The following is a 26,468-nucleotide window of genomic DNA, read 5'->3' on the forward strand; positions in this document are numbered from 1 at the left end:
ACAAGTGCAACAATAAAAATTAATGCAAAAAAGAGTTTATTTTCTTCCATGCTGATTTGTCTTGAATGTGTAAGGCATCACTTTGGTGGTGCCCCCCCACCTTTGGATCTTTGCAAGTGAAAATACCACATAAAAAATTGATCTGTGGTGCTCAGGTTGGTACATTTCACTTAAAGATTCTAGTATAAATCCAAAGAAGCAACTACAAATAGAGTTAAAGCTTCTCTTAATTCTTTATGTTAGTTCTCTGTCTAGTGAGACCAAATGGTGTTCATCCGGAAGAGATTTTACAGATATTCTGCATAATGGCAACTGATTTGTCTGAAGGCAAGATCGTTAAATGTTGCTTAAATAAGTGTGAGATACAAAATGCTGTCATTTTATTAAAATTATTTAGTGGTGGGAAAAGATAAAGGTGAAGAGAGAACTTTAAAAATACTCATCACCTTGAAGCTCTCATTTCTGTTACCAGACAGTATCAAATACATATTTTGAGAGGTCTCATGCGAAATGCTGAACACAAACACTTTTGAAACTATGGAATGTGAATGCGTTTACCTAAAAACAGAAAACAGAGATTTGCCCTGTAATACATAGCCACAATATTCAGTTAGTAAAATTTTTGTGATTATAAATTATTTGGAATAGATCATTGCGATAAATCAGTGGCATGCTGAACTGTTGGTATTTATTTGTAGATTACACATAGGCAGAAAATTGTATCCAATATTCTGTGTACAATAGTATTCAATGAAACAAACATCATGTTTTATTTTGCTTTTTTTCAGATTTACAATACATTGGTTGAAACAGGGGAACTGGACAATACGTATATAATATACACAGCAGACCATGGCTATCATATTGGTCAGTTTGGGCTCGTAAAAGGAAAGTCCATGCCATATGAGTTTGATATCAGAGTTCCTTTCTATGTCCGAGGGCCAAATGTGGAGGCTGGGTCCTTGTAAGTTCTTTGCTTGTGTGTGTGTATGTGCATGTCAAAACCAGAAAAATCCTTGATGTTCACATCTCTGGTCATATTGACCTGGCATCCTACTGGAGGCACCCGTCCTTTAAATGCCTCCAAGGATGGTGACTCAGCCGCTTCCCTCAGTAGCCTGTTCCAGTGCTTCACAACCCCTTCAGTGAAGAAATGTCTCCTAATATCAAACCTAAACCTCCCCTGGTACAACTTGAGGCCATTTCCTCTTGGCCTCTCCCACCTGGCTACAACATCCTTTGTGGATGTAGCTGAAAAAGCCACTGGGAAATAGGTCCGTTCTAAGAAACACTTATTTGTTTCCTTTTGAGGGATGCAAATAATGCATGTATCTATGATATTTTCAAGGTGAAAAATGTATGATACAATGTTCACTTGCTACAGTGGTAATTATTGCTGGGCATTAATTAAAACACTTAGTGAAGCCACTTGTTTCAACTTACGAAGAAGAATGTACATAATAGCTTATCTACAATTATCATCCACAGATCTTCTGTGGTTCATCCTTTGAGATTACATGGTTAGGGTTGTTTGTCAGATGCACGCAAGCATGCAGAATATGGCTGTTAATTAAAATGGTAGCTTTGATCAGCTAAGAAATTATGTAAATACACTTTCTAAGCAATTATTTCAATAGCAAATATTTGCACTTAAGTAATGATTTTGGACAGAGTGCCATAATTTACTGCCTTTTATTTATATCAATGTGCATGTTTTAGCATAATTAACACACACACGATCTTCTACGCGCAATTTTTTTCATTACTGCAGAGGAACAGATCTAGCAGGTAATACGGTGGCAAAAAAAATTAAAAAATCCATTTGTTGGTTAAATTAACTGATGCATATTATCAGTAGACACAAAATGTTACATCCTGTAGATATTGCAGTTTGTGCAATTTATTTACAGCAGTTATGCATGTGAAATAAACAATGGAGAATAACAGTTCTGATAGCAGTTAAACTGAATTTTAGGCATGATTTAATTTCCAGCACCATTTATTCAACTAATGATTTCAGTTGAAGTTGTGAGGTACTGAAATCCACCCCACCCCCCCCTCGCCCTTAGAAGTTAGCACTAAACTCTGAAGCACATGACTTTATGAGAAGGATCGGAGTGAATAACATCACTGGGGTAAGAAGAGGGAGTGTATTTTGTAGGGGAATAGCAGGCTGATCTAATGGGAGGTGATATAAGGGAGAAAGTGAAGCCAAGAGTTTGAGAGGAGGTGTGCAAACAGAATTTAGAATAAAGTAGATCAGGAAAAAGAAAAGACGTGGCAGGGGAGCAGGAATATTCTGAAAGAGGCACATCTGGGGAGCCAGTGAGTGCACCAGAGACTGTGACTGACACCTGTGCTAAGCAGAAGATCCAATACTCTGCTGAAAAATGTTGCTAGAATTCTGTAATTTAGAGATGAAGTGTAGGTGTGGTGAGTCTATTGAAATCCTAGGTATACTTGGATCACTTCCTATAACGTTAAAAGTGATAAAGGATAAGAAGTATTTCACTGTCAAAGCTTGCCTCATGGTTTACATGGTGTCAAGGCTGCCTATACAATGGACTGGAGTGCAGGGAAGGAATTCCTTAGGTGGAATTAAAAACATTAATCCAGCACTGAAAGAAGTTTGTCTACAGCAGCAGAGACTTTCCAGTGAGCTCGATTAGCCTCCTACAAACTTGCTCTACTTCCCATGAGCTGCTGCCATGAGCTCCATAGAGAGGCAAAGCTAATATGGCCAAAGTGGGGTAAGCTAGCTTTTCTGCAACGTGCCATGCTAGAGGCCAGCCAGCTCCAGTCTTCACTAGTTCAAGGATCTTCACACCTAGACATTCATAAAACCTGTGTAATCTTCCTACTGAACTTTCATTTTATTTTTTTTTTTGAGTGGCCTCTAAGGATAAAATATAGATATATATTTCTGTTAGAATCTGAGGAGTCAGCCTGACAGGCTGGCAGAACAGAGCCCATCGCAGTTCAATGAATAGGAAGAACAGGATAAAATAGCTTGGAGGGGGATATATCAGCTAATAAATTGATCCTTCCTTTCAGAGTGATTTTCTTTAAATGGTAAAACCTCAATCATCCATGTTTTCTGTGGACCTTATGTTTCCCCTGCAGAGTAATTGCCATGACTCCCTTTTGATACCAACGAAGATTTAATAGCAGTCACTGTAGCAAGTCATTACTTAGCTCTCATTTCTGTTACCAAATATGCTACACCACAATTATTAGTAATTAAAATCAAATTAGGTACATCAATTTAATTCATCATCCATGCTCTTGTCAGTGCCTGTTTGCTTGCTTGCTCAAAAATGTAGTAATTTTTAAATGGTGTCTCATTAATTAGTGTGAATTTAGCAGCTTTCTTCTGTCCTGGATTTTGAGTTAAAATTCTGCATTGACATACATTTATAGCAGCCCATCTGGTCCCAATCCTTCTTTTGTGCCTGCAAATCATGGCATGGTTGTTCTTTATGTTCAGTGCTGTAGAAGATTGTCTCTATAGCAGTATGCTCGCTTTCTTTTTTCCCAGTTTTTTAAAATTGACTGCCTGCCTTTATATTTGTTTAAAAAATAATAATACACAGCTAATAAACTATATATATATGTAATGTTGTGAATAATAGGACATCACCTTAATAGATGTATTTGAAATAAGCTTTTCAGAAGTAACATAAACTTAGAGCACTTCTCAGTTAGACCCAGAGTAAAAGCAAGTCACCTGGCAGTGACTTTGGGGCATTCTTTCAGCCACTGAATGCTGGATTGTGCAACAAGATGCTCTGACCCATGATCCTATGCATATTCAGCCATGGCAGTTCAAGGCATTTGGGGGTGGGAGCTGTCTGTACTTCTCCGGAGCTGATGCCAATGAATTTTAAGCCAGTTTATGTTCAAATGTTGCCCTGTTAACCGTGGTGGCTGAGAAGCACATGCCGCTGCTTAAAGAAACAGGGCATGGCAAACACTCTGAACTCTGACAATTGGAGCTGTTTCGAAGTGTTTGCAGAATGGATGGTTGTGAATTTGGGAAGGCTGATATTATTTAAGTTAAAGATGTTTTGTTTTTTTTAATTTTTCTCCATAAGTGCTTCCTCTGCTTTTTCTTTCCCATTTTCTGTCTCTCATTCTACATTAACAGCAGCTTTCAGTTCTTTCAGTTCTTTGCTGTAGTATCTGGCAATATATTTCTCCTCATGTTCTGATCAGAACATGCTTTATTTGATATGAGCTACAGTACTTATTTCCATGCCATTTTGAGATACAGATAATGCATGTGCTGCGTGCCAAATTTACCGTTTAATCAAATCATCAACATATTTGGCAGACACTTTGCTGTAAGACACTGAAGTTTTACCAGTGCTTTCTCATGTTTCAAAAGAGTTTTGAACCTCTTTTGCAATAATTAACTAATTTTTGCCTTATGAACTACTTCGCATTCTCAAAAATGCTTTGTACTAAAGTTTTATATCTTCATATTAGTTCCTCTTCAGGTTATGCAACTTACCTGTATTTAACATTTTAATCCTTTCACAGAACTTCATAGTACTGGATTTGTGTCCTCTTTTCTTTGTTTGTGTCACAAAATAAGATTTTTCAGATCCGTGATCTCTGTGGAAGAGCTGTAGTTGCTTTAGTTGCTTGGTGTCATTGCAGAGCCTTTAAACTGGGTTCTCATATGTTTTTCCAGGAATCCTCACATTGTGTTGAACATTGATCTCGCACCTACAATTCTAGATATTGCTGGATTGGATATTCCATCTGATATGGATGGTAAATCCATTCTGAAACTTCTGGATTCTGAGAGACCAGTGAATAGGTAAGAAAAGGAAATATGTATGTAAAAATGCATGTTTGCACAGGAAATTGGATTAAGTATTCATCAAAGTGCAGCAAACTTAAAGGAAAATTAATAAAATTATCATCTGAAAATCTAAAGACATATTTGATGATATGTGGATTACTATTTTCATTTTGTAAGGTTCATATAGTAGGTATTTGGCATGTATGGTATCTGGATATACTATAAGTAGCATGTGTAGTGGTGGGTGGGCCACGCATGATGAAGGTCTTTAGCTATATGAGTTACAGATTTTAAATGTCTCTGTGGCATCATTTGTAACAAAGCATTTCATAATGAATAAACTGTAGAATAATTGAGTTGAAAGGGTTGGTTGTGTATCAGGCTATAATATAAAGACGCTAGCATACAGAATTGCAAAGTTATTATTTATCATCAATACTTTCATTGGAAAAAGACAGGGAAGAGAATTAGACTGGATGCTTGCTAGAGAAAATCAGCAGCTAGTGTAAAAGAAAAAGGGAAAAAGGAGCTTTGCTTTATAAGTAGTCGTGTAGAGCGAGGGGGGAAGGAGCAGCTGCTTTAGAATAGGATACTTTGGGGGTGGTGTACAGGTTAAGAGTACAAACTGGATTTAGGAAATCCTGATTTAATTTGCGATCCTTTGTGATCAAGGACAATTCAGTTAATCCTCTGTGCCTTAAAAGTGCTTATGTTGAAATAGTTGTACTGTGTGAATCTGTTGTGGATTTTGTCCCTGTGAGAACAAATCTGTCCTATGTTTGTTCATGATTTGCACTGGAGAAGCTTATGTGCCTGCTTCATAAAGCTGTATGTCCCCTTGAGAGTTTATTGTTGTGGTTCTCATCTGAATTAGGAGCGGGAGAGGAAACTGGGGCATTATTTGATAACTGTTTTTGGAAATTGTTCCTTTCTCTCCTCATCTCCTCCCAGGTTCCATTTAAAGAAAAAGATGAAAGTGTGGAGAGACTCATTCCTAGTGGAGAGAGGGTAAGGAAAGCGTTAATCACAAAGCTCAGTCTTTTTAAATAGAAGGATACTGAATAGCTAGAGCCAAAGCAGCACTCTACCACAGACCTAAAGCCATTTAGCTGTGCCAGCAGGGACACGGCTGCAGTATGCCTAATGGCAGTGATTGTGTGATAGGAGGGAACGTATGGCCTCTGCCTACAGCCTACCTAAATGTGCTGTTGGGGTGGGGGAAGGGGAGTTTTACTTGGATTGGGAGATGGAAAGGCATCCCATTTCCTTTTAAGCGATTCCCCCACCCTCCTACTTATATCATGGGAGTAAGAATAACCTTTCCTCTCTGCGTGATCATCTGCTGGCCATTCCCTCTGTGCCTCTCTGCCTTCATACCTAATGCTGGGCATGAAGGTTTGGCAAAGTGCAGCCCTGTGTGGTGAGGATATGGTCTCTTAATGCACACTGTTGTTATTGCCTGCCAATCAGACGTGCAATACATTGCCCTGGTTTTGTATGCTCCCTGAGCATGATATAAATAACTTCTGTGTTATCGGAGATGATGAGAAGGGCTAGTTTCTACTGGGCTGTTAAGATTTGGCCACCAGTAATGCTGGCATCCTGGCAGATAGCGTACTTCTCTCTGTCTTATCAGCAAACGGTATGTTTATCTTAGAATCAATGCAAAAATAAATGTGTGGTTTTTCATTTTTGTTTTTTTCCACTCCAGTAAACTACTGCATAAGAGAGAGAATGAGAAGGTAGATGCCCAGGAAGAAAACTTTCTGCCCAAATACCAGCGTGTGAAAGACCTCTGTCAGAGAGCTGAGTATCAAACAGCTTGTGAACAGCTTGGCCAGGTAGGGCAGACTGAAAGTAAGGAGTTGTATATGGGCTAAGCTTAACACCTTAACTATGACATTGTCATTCTCCTTGTTGTCAATGCCAGTCAATGTCAATTATAAATCAAATGGTTCATTTTGTAGCCTCTGCTCAAAACCATATTACAGCATTTATGAGATTGACTGTCAGTTGGGAAATTGCTGATTCAAGTGCCTCTGCCTACTCTTAAGAGAACCGCCTAGGTTGTTTTAATATTATATTCCCAAAATTGAATGCCTTTGGGATTCTTTAGTGATGAGAAGCAACAATGAACCTAACAAATTGGCCTCTTCCACATGCATACAGCTCCCTTTTCTTTGAATTTTTAATTTAGTTCATTTTATTATTTGGAATTATGTGTAATAACAGAAAACTAATGTCTTGTGAATTCAATATATCCCTCCTGTTAACAAAAATGTACTGTGAAAACAAACAAGCATTAAAAGAAACTCAGGAAAAAAGAATTACAGTAGTATCAATGCATGATCTTGGCCTAGGAGAAGGTTTTGCAACATTACCAGAGCAGCGCAAAGGCATAGCAAAGCTGTGTCCAGTGACTCCACTTCTGTGGAGATTTCTACCCTCTTGGGGTAATTACCATCCTCTGGAAACAGGAAAATTGGCTCTGTGCCCTTGCTTTCTCATCCAGGTACCAGTTAGAATAACCCCTCCCAAGGACCGTAACACATTCTGCCTGTGGACAAAGGGACGAAGGTAGATGGGTCCGTGTGCTAATATATCTGTTATTAGGCTGGCATTACCTCATATCCTGGCAGCTCAGAGGGCTGTCAGAGTAAGTCAGTCTGGGAAATACAACTGTTCCTGCAGACATGAGCTGAATGTCTCACTGAGACTATTGTCAGTAATGAGCCATTTAGGCTCCAGTAGTTCAGTTTCTACTGTTGGAGGGCCAGCTTCCTTCTTCTGGTTCCACAGATCATGTAGTTCAGTGCACCTGTGAAGTGAGTCCACTGTTCCTTAGATGCTTGGATTCAATTTATATGCACAAGCATTTTCCAGATGCTCTTTTCCTCCTGTGGCTTCTTTGTCAGATTCAGGAGACAAGGAGATTGTAGTTTCCCTCTTCTTGTTAGAAGTCCTGAACTTAAAAAAGTACTTCTGTGCTGTAGTTTGTCATCAGATGTCTTGGGCTGAAATTTTAGATAGGTGAGAGCAAGCCATTGTTTTTTGAAAGTTCAATATTCTTTGAGAAACTGAGGGAAAAGTCTTCATTTCTGCTAGAAGATCATACAGTACATTGGGGGAAATACAGCTTTTCTTTTTCCATCAGTATTCTCTCTTTGAGGGATGTTTCAACTTCCTTTTGTCTTCATCTCCCCAATTATTTTGAACATTATTATAAGAACAGAGGTGAAGAGAGACTTTCCAAGTCCGTGTTGTCACTGAAGCTGTCTCTTTGCATAAGATAGCTTAGCTACATTCAGGCTTTCTTACACTAATTACCACGTCTCAGTTATGGAAGAACGAGGGAAGGCCCTGTGTTGTCTACATACATTCACAGCCTTATGTTTGCTTTTGTGGATAATAAAATATCTTTGGCATCTGTAAGAAGTGGGGATAAAATGTCAACTCTGTAGTCAGGATTGCCAACAAATTCCAAAGTGAAGGTGTGCTAATAAGAGATGTGTGTGCTGCATCCTCGTAGTCAGGAGACAGAGAGAATTACTGTTTTGAGCACTTCAGTCAGATGTAATTGGAAGTGATAGGATGAAATTGAGCAAAAAAGAAATTCAAGTTGGACATCAGGAAAAATTGCCTAACAATCAAGTCAATTAGAGTCTGGGAAGGGCTCTCAAGGGAGTCGCAATCCATCTAACCCCTGCTCTAGAGAATATGTCCTAGTACTCTGTCTAGACAGCAGGAATAGTGGGAGATGAATGTGCTTATTTGAGGGTAAATTGTCCCTAAATGTGGGTGCCCCCGAAAGTCTTTCAGAGTGAAGCAAGCCTAACTTCCCAAATGACAAATGGTTGTTGTCTGTTTGCTGTTGCTATTCACAGCTCTGCATAATAAGTAGAATGAGCCCAAATGAATAACATACTGCTGTCAGGTGAATTTATGATATCCAGATACAGTGGTTATATTACAGACATCTCCTCATCCTGCAGGATACTTATTATTATGCGTTTAACAGTATCCAGAGTGTTTAGTGCAAAAAGTGAATTTTTACATCCTGATCTAAAGAGAAGCCTGGGTGAGAATTCAGGTGAAAGCTTGCAGAAGTCATTGGGATTTTTCATCTTGACTCAAAGAAGTTCTGGGGACCTGCTAGTCCATGCACAGAGAATTCTGAGCAGTGCCAGGGAATCTGAAGTGTGAGTAGGAGATGAAACACAAACGGAGGACAAAGACTCAGGAGAGGAACGAGTGGTAAGGGACAAGGGCAGCGTTACGAGTAAAGGAAAAGTAAGGAAAGCTTTGAATGTGATATGGAGAATTTGAAATTCCCCTTTGTGAGCATGCAAGTTTGTGAATACAGTTCTATCACTGCAAAACACTCTTCCTTTGCAAATCTCAGTCACTCTCCTTGACCTATAATCGTTTTGAGAAGAGAGCACCAGGATCATGGAGATGAGGCTATTCATGCTGTTTAAAACCTCATTTCAGAGTCCATTATATGGGATTTTTTTTTGGCAAGACTAATATATGTAAATTCTCCTGAGTGCAATGGGAATCTGCATGTTGCCATGTTCTCTTTCTCAGTTTGTAGTTTGGGCTGTGTTAGTTATTTGCATCCAACAAAGGGTGACTGTAGGCTCAGGTGAAAGAGCAGCTCAGGATTTATATTCAAGGATTTAAGAGAGATGCGTTCTTTCTTCCCATGTGAAATAAAAAACATTTCGCCTAGTACCTAATAGCTTCCTCACAAATTCTTTCTCTTCGTCGGAGTTTGGCTTTTCATTCTAAACTGGCTGGTAAGTGGAAGCTGACCCACTTTTATCTGTAGGCCTGCATTAATGTGCTTTTGTGGAAGCCAATTATGATAGTAGCATTGCTCTATAGAGTATTCCCAGCAACTCCCCAGTATCATAACAACAGCTGCACAAAATCTCCCTCTAAATCACTTGCCAACTTTATGCATATTTGCTAAACATGAAATACCTGCAATACTGCTGATTGCTACTGGGAATCTATGTTGAGCATGTAAAAGAATATGAAGTTTTTCTTCAGCAGGACATGGTATGGTACAATAATAACTGATAATTTAGTAAGAAAAATAGCTGTCTGAATTTACATTATTTCCTTTTCAAATCCTTTTCTTTTCCCCAAAAACTCTATTTGTATCTAATACAAACAGAATTTTCTTATGTGACAATTTTATTCAGGACAAAATTCAAATTATGCAGATTTGCACTTGGTTTCCTGCAGGTATTCTGCAAATGAAAGGTCTAATATACAGCCTTCCTTCTGACTGCTTCATACTCTACCAGGATCAAGAAGGGATATTCTCTTTTGTAAGTGACATGAAGATACCATAAAAAAAAAAGGTTCCACTTACTCCATTGTTCCCCCCAGTTCTCCAACGTAGCATGGCATAGCAGCAATGAAAACTGTTAGGATCAATATGCGCTTTCCTACAGCAGTTCATAAAGTGGTATCACCATTATCATCATTAGCCATTGTCTAGTGCCAAGGGTGGAGCAGTAGGAAAAAATAGCTTACATTTTCTCCATTTCCTGAAGACTTTGTAGCTTGAACTTACATTAATCAAATCTTGGAAACTAAGGCACGTTTTATAAAGAATTTCTTCTAAAACTGGAAAGAAAATTTTTGGTCTGTCTCTTGTGGTTCTCTAGTTCTTTTGTAGCTAGCAGGAATATCTGAGGTTACTAAAGAACCTGGGTTCTCTCGGTAACAGTGAAACATATCAAGCCAGCTAGATTCCAGATAATTTTTATAGCTCATTAGGGGGATCTTTAGAGTTCCTGAATTCCAGTGTGAGTTGCACGTGCTCAGCAACTTTCAGGATCTGGTTCTTAATCTGTGATTACAACAAGAAATGGCTTGTTGATAACTTCATACATTAAAAATTTTATCAGCCCACTGACTGATAACATTTAGCAGGCAACAAACCATGAAAATTAAAATCACGATGATTTATTAAGGGCTGTTATTCAAGGATTGTATTCCTTATCAAGAATTAGAATTAACAAAACTGTTTTCCTCCTTTAGCCAGAAATAACCTGTAATGATTTCCAGAGGCTATTTTACTTAAAGGTTCCTTTGCTTGTTGTTGTTGAACAGATCCAAGTGATGTGCATCTCTTGTTAACAGAGACGTTTAAACTCCCTGTCATTACAGTAGTGGATGATGCAAAGAAGCTTGCCAAAATAAATGCTGACGTTTAATAAAATAAAAAATAAAAATAATGTTCTAATATGTAATATGTGTGTAGCAAGGTAGTTTGATTCAAGATACAGTAAGCTGGAGGCTGTGAGACTGGCTTCAGTTAGTTAGGGACTCAGCGTGGGACCTTAGACAAATCCAGTTCCCTTTTGGTGGTTCTGTTCTGTTTTTTTTCCTCCACCACTAATCTAATTGCTGCTTTGCACACCCTCCTTAGCTTCCTCAATACCTAACACAGCAGCTGGGACCATTTGATACCACAGTCCAATTATTAGAGCAACAATAAGTGAATTCTGTAACTGTAACATTAAGTTCAGCTGAATACCTCATTTTTCATTTGCATGCTAGCTGATTGCCCCACCTGCCTCACTGCAGCTACAGCTTGTAGCATTAAAAAGTCCTCCTACTTTTCTGTTGGTAATCTTGTGAGTTTTGACAACTGAAATTGAGCTGAGAGCCCAGAGGTCCAAATCTCCAAAAATCATGAGCCAGTGTAATGAAATAATGTCCAGTTGGAACAAAGACCAGGCAGTACTGTTTATATACTGATAAAATGGAGTAGAGAAAACTAGACTCATCCTTTGCCAATGGATATATTGGAAGAAGATAAAATGGGAAAAATAAATTGATAAAAGATCAAGAAAATAATACCTGTGGAGAAGAGCTAAGGAATTGGGCATATTCAGAAAAATAGCTGAGGAGGGAGGCATCTGTCGGCATGGATCTACGAGATACTATACAAGAGGCATGAGCTAATTATCTCAGTCAACAAGAACAGAGGAATAGTAATGTGTATGAGAAAAGCAATAGGAAATTCAGGTCAGACTATTTCCTGAAATTTGTAACACCTGAGCTGTAGGACAAGCTGCACAAAAGCAGCAGAATTGCCTCTGGTAGAGAAGGGGCTTGCGTCTCTACGGAATTTGCTGTATTGTCTGGATTAGCTCAGTAAAAAATAACACAAGGAGCAAAACACAGCAAAGAAAAAGAGCCAACTAAACTAAACTGTACTGTTTCATACAAGAAAAATTGTATCCTAACTACTCATAGATCAATTTAGACTGGAAGTTTGTCTATTTCCAGCCATTATAGCAGTTTATTTCTAGCTCCCCATTCAATGTGGCAGCAAAGATGGGGTTCAGAAAAATGTATGTAAACTGAAAATGGATGTTGCTGAAGTGTTTTTGTGGGATTGCTGGCAGTGAGAGAGGATTTTATTATCCTGCAAAAATCTTGAATTCTGGAGTCTATATTCCTAAAACTGTTAGGGAGGGAGCCTTGCTGGCAGCTAACTGATCAGACAGTTTCACTTTTCACTTCTCTGTAAAAGGGAATGGAATCCCTTCCTCTTAACAAAAAGAGGAGCTGATGAGACACAGCGTGATGATTTAGGGCTCAGCTGTGAAAGCTGTATGTTTCTACTGGAAACTTTTCTTAGCGAGATTTGTGTGATCAGCCCTTTTCTCCCAAAGAAAACAATGTCAATTTATAGAGATTCACTGTGGGAAATGAGTGAATTGTATGAAAAATCTAACAAGGAAGGTCATGGCTATTTATTTCTGATTGGAACCTCAAGTAATGACTTTGAATTAACATCCGTGATTGCTCTAGTGGTAAGGAGACAGTGATGCACAGTAACGCAAAAACCACTTGATGGTGATGGGGGCTGTGAAGGAAATAATGGATTTCTGACACTCAGAAAAAATATGTCTTTTTCCACTAAGGGATCATTTGCATGTTCAAGGTGAATAGTGTGAGCAGAGGGAAACGGTATCTGCTCAGTCTGCAACTGCTGCTGTTAGAGTCATGTTTCATAGATGCTGAAGTCCTAATTTGCTCTTGTTGATACATAGAGCAGACAGTTTGGGCTGAAGGAGGGCAAAAACGTGTTACAGGCTGTCTTCTCTTTGCCTTTGCAGTGTACCTTTGGGCAAGTTTTCTATTCAATAATACTAATTTCTCCATTAAACTATAGCTCAGGCTCTTCTGATTTGCACACAAGTAACAGTGACTAGCACATGTTGTGCAGTGGGAAGTAGGGTAGGGGATGGGGTAGAACTGTTAGAACAAGCCCAACACAGTAGGTGGCAGAAAGCACAAGCACAGCAGCTCACTTGGCCTGCCTGAAGGTGGTGGGAAATCGCCAGCTGGAACAGGTTTAATAATTAAACGAGGTGTCTGGAAAGTTTTGCACAATGTGAGCCTGATGAACTTCAGGACATACTGCAAAAGTCATTTATCTGATGGCTGGAGTAGCTGTTCTGCAAGGCACTACAGGAGGAAAGACAGGTTATCCCTTTGGGGTTTTGATATGAGCTGGAATAAAGACTGTGGGGGGAGCTTGGGTTTTCCAGTGAGTTTTAGTTTACATTAAACCACACGTTCCCTTTGAGGATATAGCTCTTGTGAGATAATATGAGCTATAGAACTTGAAAAGTTGGAGGCAAGTGGTGAACTAAGGGCACTTAGTTTTCTTGGCTGGTTGCGTTAATCCACTATTTATATGTAATTACATTTTGCTGCTGGATGGTTATCATTTGTACCTGTGAGCCAAAGTATCTCTGGGGCACCCTAGAGTTCTTCATATAGGAATTTAATTATTTAAGCGATTACCTCTTGTAAAATACTTTATTTGCTTCCAGGGGTTGACACAGGTTTCTGCAAGAGGGTGCGCTATGCACTAGAAACCAATTTGAAATGCCAGAATTCACAATGTTTAAAGCTTCTTGACCGTTGAGCAGAGGTTTTCACAGTTCTTGCAACTACAGCTCTTCTCCCTAAGATTGAAAGCATCCTGTGGAAATGAATGCGGTTGATATAGCTGTGATATTGCCTAGAGAATTTGTGTTTGTACTTAAAAGAAGAGCAGGCTAAATTGTAGGCTCCCAGACACATTCACACACATGCCTGTATCTGTTCTGTGAAAAAAAAATAGAGCTTGAGACGTTGGGGTTTTTTGCCAGCTGGGTTCAGTGTTTGTTTCTAACATCATTTATATAGTTCTGCTCTGCATTTGGTTCAGCAGTGGGCCTGCTAATGCATACAACATGCCCTTCCAGCAAAGCCCTTAAGATATATCCACTGGATATATCCATCCAGCATACAGCTGCCATGGAAAAATTTAAACGGCACCAAGAATTAAAGGAATTCTTCCAGTTCACCTGGAGGGGGGAAATAAGCATCGCTTTCTTGACAGGAGATGAAAGAAATAGAGTTTAAATATTTTTGGGCCACACATCACAGCACTTATAGTAGTTCTCATCCTGACATTTAACTTTCCCTCTGTTGAATTTTCATTTTTCATGTATCAGATACCTACAGCATAGAGTTCTTCTGAGTAGAAAATGCAGTTTGTTCATATACGTTCAAAACTAAGATTGAGGTATCTGTAATGGGAAGCAGCAACAAACATTTTTAAATCTCATTCTACATTTTTTTGTGAAAGAAACTGTTGCTCGTTCTAGTAAAATAACTTCCAACCCCAGTCTGTGTATCAATGAATGCTGGGCATTTATAAAAAAAAAATAATATTAGAAAAATCAGCAATTTATTCTTGAAAGATTTTTTTGTTCTGCACTGCACCTAGGTAGATGCATCCTGCAGCCATGCAAAGATGCCTGATTCAAATGTCTGCTTGTCAGTGTCACTGATTTCCTATGATTCCTTGTGCTGAAACTTAAGACAGGTTTATCTGCATGAGTGCAAGGCTTGGATCATATAGGATTTTTGGACAGGATACATACAGCTAAGAAGTAATTACAGCTCAGGAGACCCGGCATACAACTGTCAAAGGAAGTAAGTGGCCACACCATAAACTTCTGAATGTTTTAAATAAGCAGACCTCCTGTGGATATAGATAAATCTACTGTAACTGAGTATCTCGCTTCTGACTCCTATAATGAAAGCACTATGCGTTCTCTATATTCTCTATAATGAAAGCACTGAAGATGGTGTTTTCTTTCTTAGCTGTCATGCAAATGATAGGGCAAATTTCAATGGAAAATGAGTGCTTTGTTGCCCAAGCCTGGGCACACCTCTGTATGGAAATTGAAGTGACTGAATCTCCCTCGTAGAGCAGCAGGGTGCTGTAAAATGTCATCTCACTTGGGAACTGTTGCTCTTTTTCTTTCTGTTCTTTTATTTGGAAAATTACCAATATTCCAGTGAGTCCTGGAGGCACAGACTTAGGATTTTGTAACAGGGAAAAGGAGAAATGCTTCTCAAGGCTCAGCAAAAAGCTGTAGATTTTTCCAGACTGTTTAACATGGTAACAACTGATACATGTTTTTTGTGTTTTTTTTTTGTTGTTGTTGTATTTTTTTTTCTTTTTATTACTGTGTCCCAAAGCCTAGTTCTGTAGCTAGTAATGTGTTGGTGAATAAAGGAGTAGGTAAAATTAGTTTGTACTCTATCTGAGAAGCAGGTAAAACTTCTTTGCCAGATTGAAGGTGGCTAAACTCCCTTGCCCTTGGCACGGCTCTGACAGCAGCGCAAAGGGATCTGTAACCAACTTGCTTCAGGTTTTGAGTACCAGAAGTAATCAGATCAGAATAAAGATGAGATTTTCTCCAGTTTGAGTGAAAGATGGAGGCAGTTATCACTGTGCAGGCATCCAGTGAAGCTCACCATTGCCAACCAAGCCCAAGGGTGTTGAATGGGAAAAGCTATTATTAAGAGAAACACTGAAGATGGAAATAAACTTGTCTAACCACAGACATCCATAACTGATCTAGTTATACAAACCCTGTTAAGGTCAGTAAAGAGAAACGGGCTCTTCTGCAGGGCAATCCTCTATTCTTCTCCTCTCTTTTATATGGCCACCTTAAGATAAAGTGAGTTTTACCCTGGAAGTGCCTGTTCCTCCTCTTTGACTACAGACAGAGTCCAGATAAACAGTTCACACCGGATCTTTACAGTAAAGGAGTCCACTACTTGGATAAATTTATCCCACCATCAGGCATTTGAACTAGGAAAGAGAAGAAGACTTCTCAGAAAAGTTATTTCCTTTCTTGTAGAGTATGGGATGAGGCTGAATTGAACACAGGCCTGGAGCTTAGTGCTGTTTTAATGGCTTGTTATTGGCACAGATTCCTACCACCCTGCCAAACTCACTTGCAGGTGGGCAAGGATTCTTCCAACCTGTGGTAGGGCTTGAACTTCCTTGTTAGAGAAGCATAATTGGGGAATAAACCTTTTTGCTTGATGCCTCTGTATTTTTAGCTGTAATACTGATTTTGTTAACAAATTCCCATTGCTCTGCCTCCAGGAAATGAAATCAGAAACAAATACAAGAGTGTTCCAAAATGTTCCTGGTTTGTCTAAAAATGGAAGATTACAGGAAATCTGTTCTGCTGGTAGACAATGAACCCCAGCTTACTGTAATGAGGAGTCTCTGATAAATCACTGGAGCTGGCCATTAGACATTGCAGAGTTGAGACAAGTTTTAATGACCAAATCTTTCTTCCAGAAATGGCAGTGCGTAGAAGATGCCAGTGGGAAGCTCAAGCTACACAAGTGCAAGGGAATGGCGAACTTGGCAGGTGCAGGCAACAGCAAAGGCACTTCCAATCTTTTGCCCAAGTATTACAACAGGAATAGTGAAGACTGCAATTGTGAAGAGAATGAATACAAGCTGAGCCATGTCGGACGGAGAAAGAAGCTCTTCTCCAAGAAGAGTAAGTGAACCCACTACATCTTGTGTCTCTGCCTTACAAAATGGTAACTGTTCAAACACCCATAACCGTCCTGATTTTCATGGACATTGAGTTCTACAGATGTCATTGAAGGCAAGCATATTTACTGTGTATCTGCACATGAAGCGGTGTATTTCATATTGGACAATCAGATTTGAAAATACCTCAGTCTGTAGGAAGAGGAGTGTTTTGATCCAAAATAGAGTCCTATGTTTATTTCTTTCAAAAACAGGAAATGCGGTACACACACTGAAGCGGCAAGTAGCTTAAACTTGCAAAGGCCTTGAAACATGAACAGTGTGTTATAGTGAGTACTCTAATTTTCAGTAGATACTGCAGTGCTTGGGGCTGTTACTGCAGTAATTTATTTTTAATAAAGATGTGTGTGCTGCTACAGAAGCTGCTCGCTTCTAACATCCTTTTCTTGTGCTCAGTCAGCAGAGCCAGGGCTGACTTTTAACCAGAGATCACATCCAAAGGGGATGACTCTGATTCTGGTTTCCTTGGCACAGATCAGGTGCTTTTTCAGAAGGCCCATTCCGCTGGCTCTGTTTTAAACCTGAGTCAGACTAACATCTATATTTGAAGTACATAGTCTAATTATAGATTAAAGAGGCAAATGGCAGCACAGAATTACTGTTCACTTGTAATGTTTCTTTCGTCTCATTCCACAAATACAGGGCCTTAATTATTTAGCAGATTAGTCTTTCTGTATAATGACCTGGCACAAGCTTCAAACAGAGAGTTTAAATTGATTTTCTTCCATTATATTTGCCTTGCAAGCTGATTAGTACCTTCTAAGCTAATTTTTAGTTGAAAAAAATTATTGGTTCCAGGATGAAATTACTCAACTATACTAGCTGTTTAAACATGTGGCACAGCAGATAATCTTTAAATAACACTAGAACATGCAGTTCAATTAACTTTTTTTTCATTTTCCGAAGTCACAGAGAAGAAAGTTCAGACACAGGGAGTCAAATAACAGGAGTAGATTGAAGGCACTTAAATGGGAAGAGGAAAACAATTTACGTGAGGACAACATACTGCTATCTGATAATACTTAACACTTACTTAAGTACTTTTCATTTGTGTTGTGCTTTCTAAACATTAACTAATTTTCGCAACATCTAGAGGAGGTGGTTAAGTGTATAATTACTGTTAGTTTACGTATTAAAGAGGTTGAGGCAAAGAAGCGAAGGTTGTGAAGATACTTTCAGCCAAAGGATTGGGACATCTTTTTCCCTACATTTGTCTCAGAAGAGGCAGAGTTTATGCTGTACTGTCCAGCACGCTTCTCATTGAGCCATAAGGCATAAACTTCAGCAGCGTAAGATAGGCTGTTGGTAGTCATGTTCGCATTGCTTGTATCTGAATTAAAACAATTGGCTCCAGATGCTTTATTATTCCCTCTGCCCACATCCAGGGTGTGCGATACAATGGGAGAGTTTAGCTTGGCCCTGTTGACACAGACTCTTGGGTTTGATGTTGGCTATTCTTTCACATGCACTTATCTAATAAATCACACACCAAAAATAAACGAGCACAAAGAAATACAAATCAAGATAACATGCCAAGGATTTTCTGAACAGCCTACTTAGAAAGCTGGCTCACTGGATTTGTAAATGGTGACCTGGGTACTGCTGATGTGCATGTGGATTTCTATGACCTGTTTCATGAGATGGGGTAAAGTGCAGTCTGTGCTGGGTTGTACAGTTCTGAGGGCATTTTTGGGGTCTACTACTTAGAGTTTGAAGGGTGCATGGGATCAGTGCTACTTGAATGCCAGCAAATGCTATCCATAAGATTGAACGATAGCTGTACAGAAAATGGAAGTTTCAAACCGGACTATGTCAGTGTCAGGTCCACATTAATGATTTAGTTCATAGCAATGCTGAAGCCTTTGAAAGGAACGCCGTGATCACTCCCTCCTGTCATGAGCAGTAGAGATGGATTTGCAAAGCAGTTTTGACATACTCTAATCTACGGTTGTTTGCAGAAAACTAAATTGGATGCCCTGCTTCAGGGGCGCATCAAGAGTGTTGCAAACCCTGATGGTGATAGGAGGACTGGTCTTTCGCAAAGATTAAACCCAGCGATGCGTGGTGAATGCGTGGTCTAGAAGACCAGACTAAATTGCTGATAGAGGGGCCAAAGCACCAAATGTTTTGATAAAATAATTGCTTTCTAATGTAGGCATGGTCTAGATCCGTTGTCACGTACACCATTACATTTAAGAGGCAAGGATAGTTCCTAAAATGAGGAAATCAGTTGCAAAACGTCATGTCATGTGCATGCCTTTTGGGCCCTGGACAAGTAAGTACACAGCTCACCTGCAAAGCTGTTACCTGTTCTGCATTGCAGTGTCCTCTTTATTTCCTTTGGTGCATTCTTATTTTTATAAAAATGATGAAATAAAGCTCTGCAATGGGAGGGAAATTTAAAGTAATAATGAGTGCTTAAAATCTTCGGCTGTTTGTTGTCTGTTATGTTTTTCTTGCTGTGGATTTCATCTCTTCCTCCTGTGACAAACAAGTGCATATGATTAAAGGAGTTATTAAGCTGCATGTAGAGAAATGATGATAGGCCACATAGATTTGTGTACAGAGCGTGTACAAAGAAGCTAGTACATTTTTATTCCAATTTTCATGTAATTTGTTTTTCTTTTGAAGTAGTTTCAATACTGTAACAAAATGGCCTTCTTTGTTATATAAAAAAAAAGTACCCAAACATCAAGTACTTTAAAGATAATGCATTTGAAGTATGATTTTCAATGGCTGTTGTGAGAAACTGGATGTATGGAAGTTTTTGGAGGTTGTTTTTTTTTTCCTCTTTGAAATATCCAAGAACACAGAATCAAAATAAGATTTCTAGAAATCTCTAGTTACCTAATGATCAAGAAAAACCTCCTCTAATCCTTTATCTGTATTTCTAGACGCTTGAGATATTTTCAAAAATTTGACTTCAAAGTGCCTAATTTTACTTTGGTCTTGTAGAAAAAGTGCTGCTTCTCTGCAGAACTCTGAGAAAATACAGAGACCTTACTGGGAAATATAACAGAATTGAGGTGGCTGGTGGTGGACTTTTTCCTCATTGCCCACTGTACAAAAGCAGAGTTCTTGCATGCTGGTTTATTCCATCATTGTCGTGATGCTGGACAATGCATCAGATGCAAAACACCTACCTGGAATAAATGATGACAGGAAAGCCCAGGAGTTCTCTGTCTTCCGCTAATGTCCCTGCTGAGCAGTCACGTTCCTGCTTAGGAGAAATGGCCACGCAGTAGATACAGTTGGTCACAGTCTTCTCAGCTATCCCTGAGATCATTTCCAAATGATCTCAGTGTTAAATCATGATTCTGGCAGCAGCAAAATAAGTAATAAAGCTTGAGAGATGAGGAAGTGAGGAGAGTTAAATACAAACCTGAAGGCTGGGCATGTTTATGTCAGATATGAAGCTTATGGTTTTATAATACAGCATTACCTCACTTATAATCTCAGATACTGCAGTTCGTGCTTGCTCTAGACAGTGTTGAAACCTGAGATGTTACCAAGTAGTTGTAAAAATTCAAGTGTTTGAGTCCCCAGACCATCTGGGGGAACTCTGGACTGGAACAGGCCTGTCCTGTCAGGCTAGAGCGAAGCCACGCGTGCCTGTCAAGTGATCCAGGGAGCTGAGGCAGGATGAGTGTGGCATTGAAAACTCATTAGCTTTCTTATGCTGAAATTCCTCTGGACTCTTATTTCCAGATTTAATTTTGAGGATGTAATTTCTTAGCAGTGGCGGAGGACAAGAGGCACAGGGACTCAACTTACCAGAGCCAATCTTTAATAATTTGAAAAAGGAGAATAGGTATTTTGGGCAAAATATTTAACAGATCTAGATCTACTTTCTTTGTGGGTTAAAGAATTGGGAAGTAAAACTGAAGCCTGGGGGAGGATCAAGTAATTAGACACTGGTATTTTTGCCTGCAGTGACACAGTACAGATGAATATTGAGCTTACTAAATATTTTAACCACTTCCTCTGAAAATGATGGAGTTTGATACTAATCACGGCATTGAGTCAGCACTGTGGATAGCACGTTGTAATAATGCAAGGCCTTCATGAGCTGTCTCTCTCCAGACCAATTTGTTCTTTATAAGGCTGGATTAGGACTGGCTGCAAGGGAGGAGCAGCTCCTGGCTTCGAATTCTTCAGGGGCGTGTGGAGACGGCGGTTCCCTGCAGTTGTCTGTTGAGGTCCAACATGCTGGCTTGGCATATTAGACTTGGAAGGAAGGTAAATTGTTAGTTGGCTGAGCTTAACAAGATGAAATGAGGGAACAATTAAAGAAATGGGAGTTTACACTTTGAATGTAATTGTTAGGGTGTAGCTTTTTGGAACTTCCTCCTACTTTTGAAAAGATGGGAGTTTCCTTCTCATTTATTCAAACATTTCCTGAATGGGTGCCTGAAATGCAGTTGGTCTTTTTGTTGCTTTTTTTTAAATTTATTTTTTTCTCAGATGTGACTCACCTGGCTTAATATCGGCTATAAACTTTGAGCCACAGGTGGAAAATGGGCTAAACCAGACAATCCAGCTGGTATTCTGCTTTCTGTGTGGCACTGATGAGAATTTAGGGCTTGGACCAGTTTCAGGTGGGAGGGGATGTTTGTTTCTCTTCCCACAGTCTACAAAATGGCCTTTGAGACTTTGTGATCCAGTTGGAATTCATGTAAGGCTTCTTGAAAGAAGTTAGTCTGTGTTAATGCCAACGCATGCCAATAGCCATGAATATTTCTTTTGTCAAATTTGGTTGTTCTACCTCCCATTTCTTTTCTTCACTGCTTGTTTTTGCAGTGGAGTTTATCCCTGAGATGAAGTCGGCTCTTCTGTGGATCTTGAGATTACAAGAAATGTTGGTCTTCTCATGTGGCACATCAGCTGAGTTTTCCCTTACCAGGTTGCAGCAGGAGGTCCTGTTCTAGTGAGAAGTGCTGTGAATCAGCTCGGTGTGAAGGAGAGGTGACCAGAGGAACCAAGACGCTTGCTTGGTTCCAGCAACATCTTGGATGACTCCAAAGCACATATACACAGCAAGGAGTCTGGGCAGGGGAAGAAGAGAAGCTATGGTACTTTGGTCATGCTTTTTTCTCCAGGAGTGAGATAATTCTGCTCAACATGAGTGACTGAGCAGTCACTGCAGTGAGCAGGAAATAGTCAGAGGTGTGAGCCCTCCTGTACAGTAGGGAAGTTTAGTTATGGATTCAGACTCCATAGCTAGGATATATGCATGCCACTTTAGACAAAACTGAAGAGGAATTGGGATTTGGGCCAGGAGAGGGAGCTTTGGAAAGCAGCGATGGCAATAAGATCACTGGGAATCTCATACTGTGAGGTGCAGATTCTGTCTTTGGGCTGCAAACACAGAGGCAAACTCTGAGGGAGTGCATAGCACTGGAGGGTGGTGCTTTTTGTAGAAACTTGCTGTCTGGCCTGCACGTGAGGAAAATAATTGCAAAGAAAATAATTAAATGTGGATAAAAGTAAAGATTCAAATATTAATCCCTCCCATTAAAATCAAGCATCTTGTCGTGAAAAAAAAGAGTATGGAATTGAGAAGAAGTTCAGGCTGAACACTCGAGTACTCCCTGTTGAAATTCGGGGTGACTTCTGTGAAGTGTTGAAGGAATACTGGCACTGGAATGTTTTACAGTAGATGACAGAATGCAGTTGAGAACTAATCCGCAAGGATGACCTAAGACCCTGCTGTCTTTAACTTTCAGAATTATTTTTTAAGGTGTTACTGCCATCTAGTGGCTCTTGGGGGAAGAGTAGAGTTTCTTTGAAAGTTGTTCACTCTCGGGGTGATGACTGTACAAATACATTCTCTTTCCCCTCTGCCATCCTTGTGCATTTGCACTCTATCTACCCCTCTCTCTCAGGCTTTAAGGTACCCATCAGGTAATGACATGGCAGTGCTGAGGAAAGCTGCAACAAACAGCATTTGTCATTGAGTGAATTCCAAATGTCATATTAGGGGCTGTTGTTTGCCAAGAACCACAGAGAACCAAAGTGTAACCTGCTGTTTCTCCCCGTCTTAATCCTTTTACTCCCTTTTCTGTGCAGAATACAAACCAAGCTATGTCCGGAATCGTTCTATACGCTCTGTATCCGTCGAGCTGAATGGAGCCATTTATAACTTGGGTTTAGAGGACGGATACCAACCTGTCTTACCAAGAAACATCACCAAGCGACACAAGATGCAGAGGGCTGTTCCTCGTGAGGAGGAAGATAAAGACATGGCAGAATACAGTGGCACTGGTGGCATTGCAGAATATACAGCCCCTAATCTAATAAAAGTTACTCACAGGTGAGTAAATATTGTAAGTTTCTATAAACTTTTGCTGCTTGAGTGGCTGCTGTACATAAATGCGTGCATTACCTTTTGATAAACATATTATGTCCCTTTTGGATACCGTCTAACTTCACTAAAATTGTTATTCTCATCTGTACGCACCTTTCAGTTTTGTTTTAATTTTGTCATCATGCACAAAGGGGCATGAAGCTACTGAAGAACCACAGCGGTGCTTTTATGTCTTCTACACTTTGGAGACAGTAATCACTGATCAGTGCACATTTCCAGTAAGGACAAGTGAAACTCTTTGCAGTGTTGGTGTATACACCTATCTGAAACCAGGAAAGGCTCTACCCATATAACTCTCAGTGTGCAGCATGTAACCCCGCCTGTCTGAAGATCAGAATACTCCATACTCCAACTGGAGTATTACCCAGTTTCAACATGCCATTGGTTGCTTTGTATTTCAAATACAAAATCAGTCCCAAAGGAAGCAGCAGCATCACAGAGCTTCCTGTACCCAGTGCTAGGAAAGGAAAATCTATGTTATCGATGAGGTTAGATAGACCAGGAGTACTGGGGAATGGAACATTGGAGAGAGAGGTGAGGGAATTGTCCACGTTCTAAAGAGACTCTAATAGTTAAAGGTTTCTCAGTGTGCAGATCCAGGGTCTGGTGATGTATCTTCAACTCTAGTTAATTCAGTGTTTAGTCACCCTTTCTACTTGTGAATTATGAGAAAATCCATCAATCACTATGGATTATGTGAATTAAATTGTTTAATGACTAGCTTGTGCAAATATGCATGAGCCAGATAGCTGCTGTTAAAATCTGTGGTTTCCATTTGACTTCAGTTTACAGGGTTAGAGATTTGCTAATATGAGGAAACATAGGTAGGTTGACATCAGCAGAGTTCTGCCCTCATTCCTCAGCTTTTTTGAATGTTCAGGACCCGTAAATCACTATTTGTGCTTTTTTTCTGGGACATGTTAAATTGATTTGTGCTGCTTTACTGGGTGTATCCCAGCTCCATACCAGGAACTGTCAGGAAGGTCGTGCGTAATTCATGAGAAGTCCGCAGGAATACTTGCAGAAAAGAAGGCAGTGGGATAACATGCATGAGGTGGTTTAAAGAAAACAGAGGAATATTGAAAAAAACCTCAGCTTTAATTTAATAAATAATCATTCAAAAATAACTCCATGATATTTATTGACCCCTAATAAACTTGTTGAGCATTTATGTCTTTTTTTTTTTAATCTTAAATCCTGGACTTCATGAGAAGTTACTGGAACATGAGCGCTTAAAGTTGTCGGAGGGTATTTTGCCTTTGAAGTCAGGGAGCTGTATTTGAAAAAGTTTATCCCTTTTGTAGAAAATCACATGTTTTTTTCTTTGTAGTATTATAATACATGTTATAAAGAAGTGCTTTCTCCTTGCCCCTACCACTGTATGTCACTTAATTATGCATAGGGAAATTGCTTCTGAGTAGTGCTTTCAGTACTTGCTAGTTAGTAGAGATTATTTATGTAGACAGCCTAATGCATAAACAAGAACTCTGTGCAGCACAATTTGCATATAGAAATGAAACAGTCAACAGGTTCTCTTGATAGGAATATTGTCCTTGAATTTTTTGCCTTCTGAAAAATGCCCATGGTGACTCAAACCCAAACTTCTTTCCTGGCTAGTAACATACTCTCCTGTTCTCTTGAATGAACATTGTTTATTTTGAATTCTGAGTGTCATTTCCAATCTGGCTTCTCATGTGTCCTGGAGTTGTGCTGTTAAAATAGCACAGCAAAAGCTGTTTGCATTGTGTGTGTATCTACTATAATAAACATTGCTTTTTCCATGGCCAGGTGCTATATCCTGGAGAATGACACCGTTCAGTGTGACACAGATCTGTACAGGTCACTGCAAGCTTGGAAGGACCATAAACTTCATATTGACCATGAGGTGAGTGATGTTACCAGTCATACATTTTCAGCGTGTCTTTGGCCTGGTTTCCTGTGGGCTGATAGGATCATGCTGACTACATTTGTGTCTGTCTGCCTCTGTGTGTCTTTGTTCTTCCCTGGAATCTTTTGAACTTAGTGGTTGATTTCAGAATAGAGATTTCATAGATAATTAAGTTGCTACAAGTTTCTGAAGACAAGATAGTAAGTGGAGAACTACAACTTAAAGAACTGAGAAATGGCATAAGCCTTATGAGGTAAATGAGAGAGACTTGTAAGTCTCGCTTCTGTCCTGTTGTGTTCCTGCTTTAGGATCACTGGGCTGGATTCTTCGTGTATTTTTCGTGAAATCTTTGTCCACTGTCTATGCAGCCATGGACTCCTATTATTTGTGGTCACTGTTGTCTGATGGTAGTTGCATGGCAAATTCTTTGTTCACGCTGGATGACTTCATTTTTTCTGTTGTGTAAAGAATCGAAGTGGAAGCCTGTAATACCCATCTGAGTGGGCTACGCTGTGCATGAGCTACACTGAACAAAAGCAGGAGTTTCATTTACTGAAGGTGGTTAAAAATAAACCATGCGGGTGACACAATTAAATTAACTGCTCATGTACATCCCATGTGGCCAGATGTTGCTAGACTGCCATGTAAAAGGATGGAGATTTACTGCTTTTCTCTTCCAGAATCTCTGAAGAGGGGACTTCAGAGCACTCGCTCCCCATTCCCTTCTCAGGTTCCTAACAGGCCAAACCTTTAAGGGCTTCATTTTCCTTTGGTACCCTTTCACCTTTGCAAATATGCTGAAGAGGAAAAATCACAGTGGAAGTGGAGTGTTCATCTGTCTAAGGCTGTATGGTACCCTCCCACCTTGCTCCCCCCAGTGCCATATTCTGCTTTCACCTTCAGTAATCAGAGCAGGCAAATTGTGCCCCAGAATTGTCCTCCTGCCTGCAGTTTCCCTTTGGGAAGGTAGCTAATCTGAAAATGCTTGTTAGTGGAGGAAGTTATGGAAGGTAGCAAGAAAGAAGCATTTGATGGCAATATGTTTGAGAGGGTTAGAATAAAATTAAACCATGCTGTAATTTTTTTAACCTGTATGTTTACTTTTTTCAGATTGAAACGTTGCAAAATAAAATAAAAAATCTGAGGGAGGTGAGAGGTCATCTGAAGAAGAAGAGACCTGAGGAGTGTGATTGTAACAAGATAAGGTATTTTTGGTGTACTTGTGAGTAGTTAACTGTAGCTGATTTATGTCTTCACAGGAGAGATCAGAATCTGTTTTAAGTGGTTTTGTACCTGCTATGCTCTTGTCTAATGCTTTCTGCAGCTGTCCAACCCTCCTAAAGTACAAGGCCCACCTTCTGCCAGGCAGCAGTTTAATTGCCTCTGTGTCAACTGATGTATGTAAAATGCTTTTAAACCAGTAAGTTATGCTCTTGTACTG

General features: G+C 39.6%; 1 protein-coding gene across 14 annotated transcripts in view; it reads left to right on the forward strand.

Annotated features, from left to right (window-relative positions):
* Positions 1–26,468, forward strand: part of SULF2 (sulfatase 2) — a 160,871-nt gene that overhangs the window by 125,050 nt on the left and 9,353 nt on the right. For all 14 annotated transcript variants that reach the window (XM_083802192.1, XM_083802194.1, XM_083802185.1 and 11 more), the window contains 8 exons: positions 789–964; positions 4,697–4,825; positions 5,762–5,818; positions 6,522–6,651; positions 16,509–16,716; positions 22,842–23,085; positions 24,928–25,024; positions 26,138–26,232. In XM_083802192.1, coding sequence (XP_083658318.1) covers positions 789–964; positions 4,697–4,825; positions 5,762–5,818; positions 6,522–6,651; positions 16,509–16,716; positions 22,842–23,085; positions 24,928–25,024; positions 26,138–26,232 — 1,136 coding nt within the window. The remainder of the gene's footprint in view (positions 1–788; positions 965–4,696; positions 4,826–5,761; positions 5,819–6,521; positions 6,652–16,508; positions 16,717–22,841; positions 23,086–24,927; positions 25,025–26,137; positions 26,233–26,468) is intronic.

This window comes from Anser anser, assembly GCF_964211835.1.
Source record: "Anser anser genome assembly, chromosome: 16".
In the NCBI taxonomy this organism is placed as follows: Eukaryota; Metazoa; Chordata; class Aves; order Anseriformes; family Anatidae; genus Anser; species Anser anser.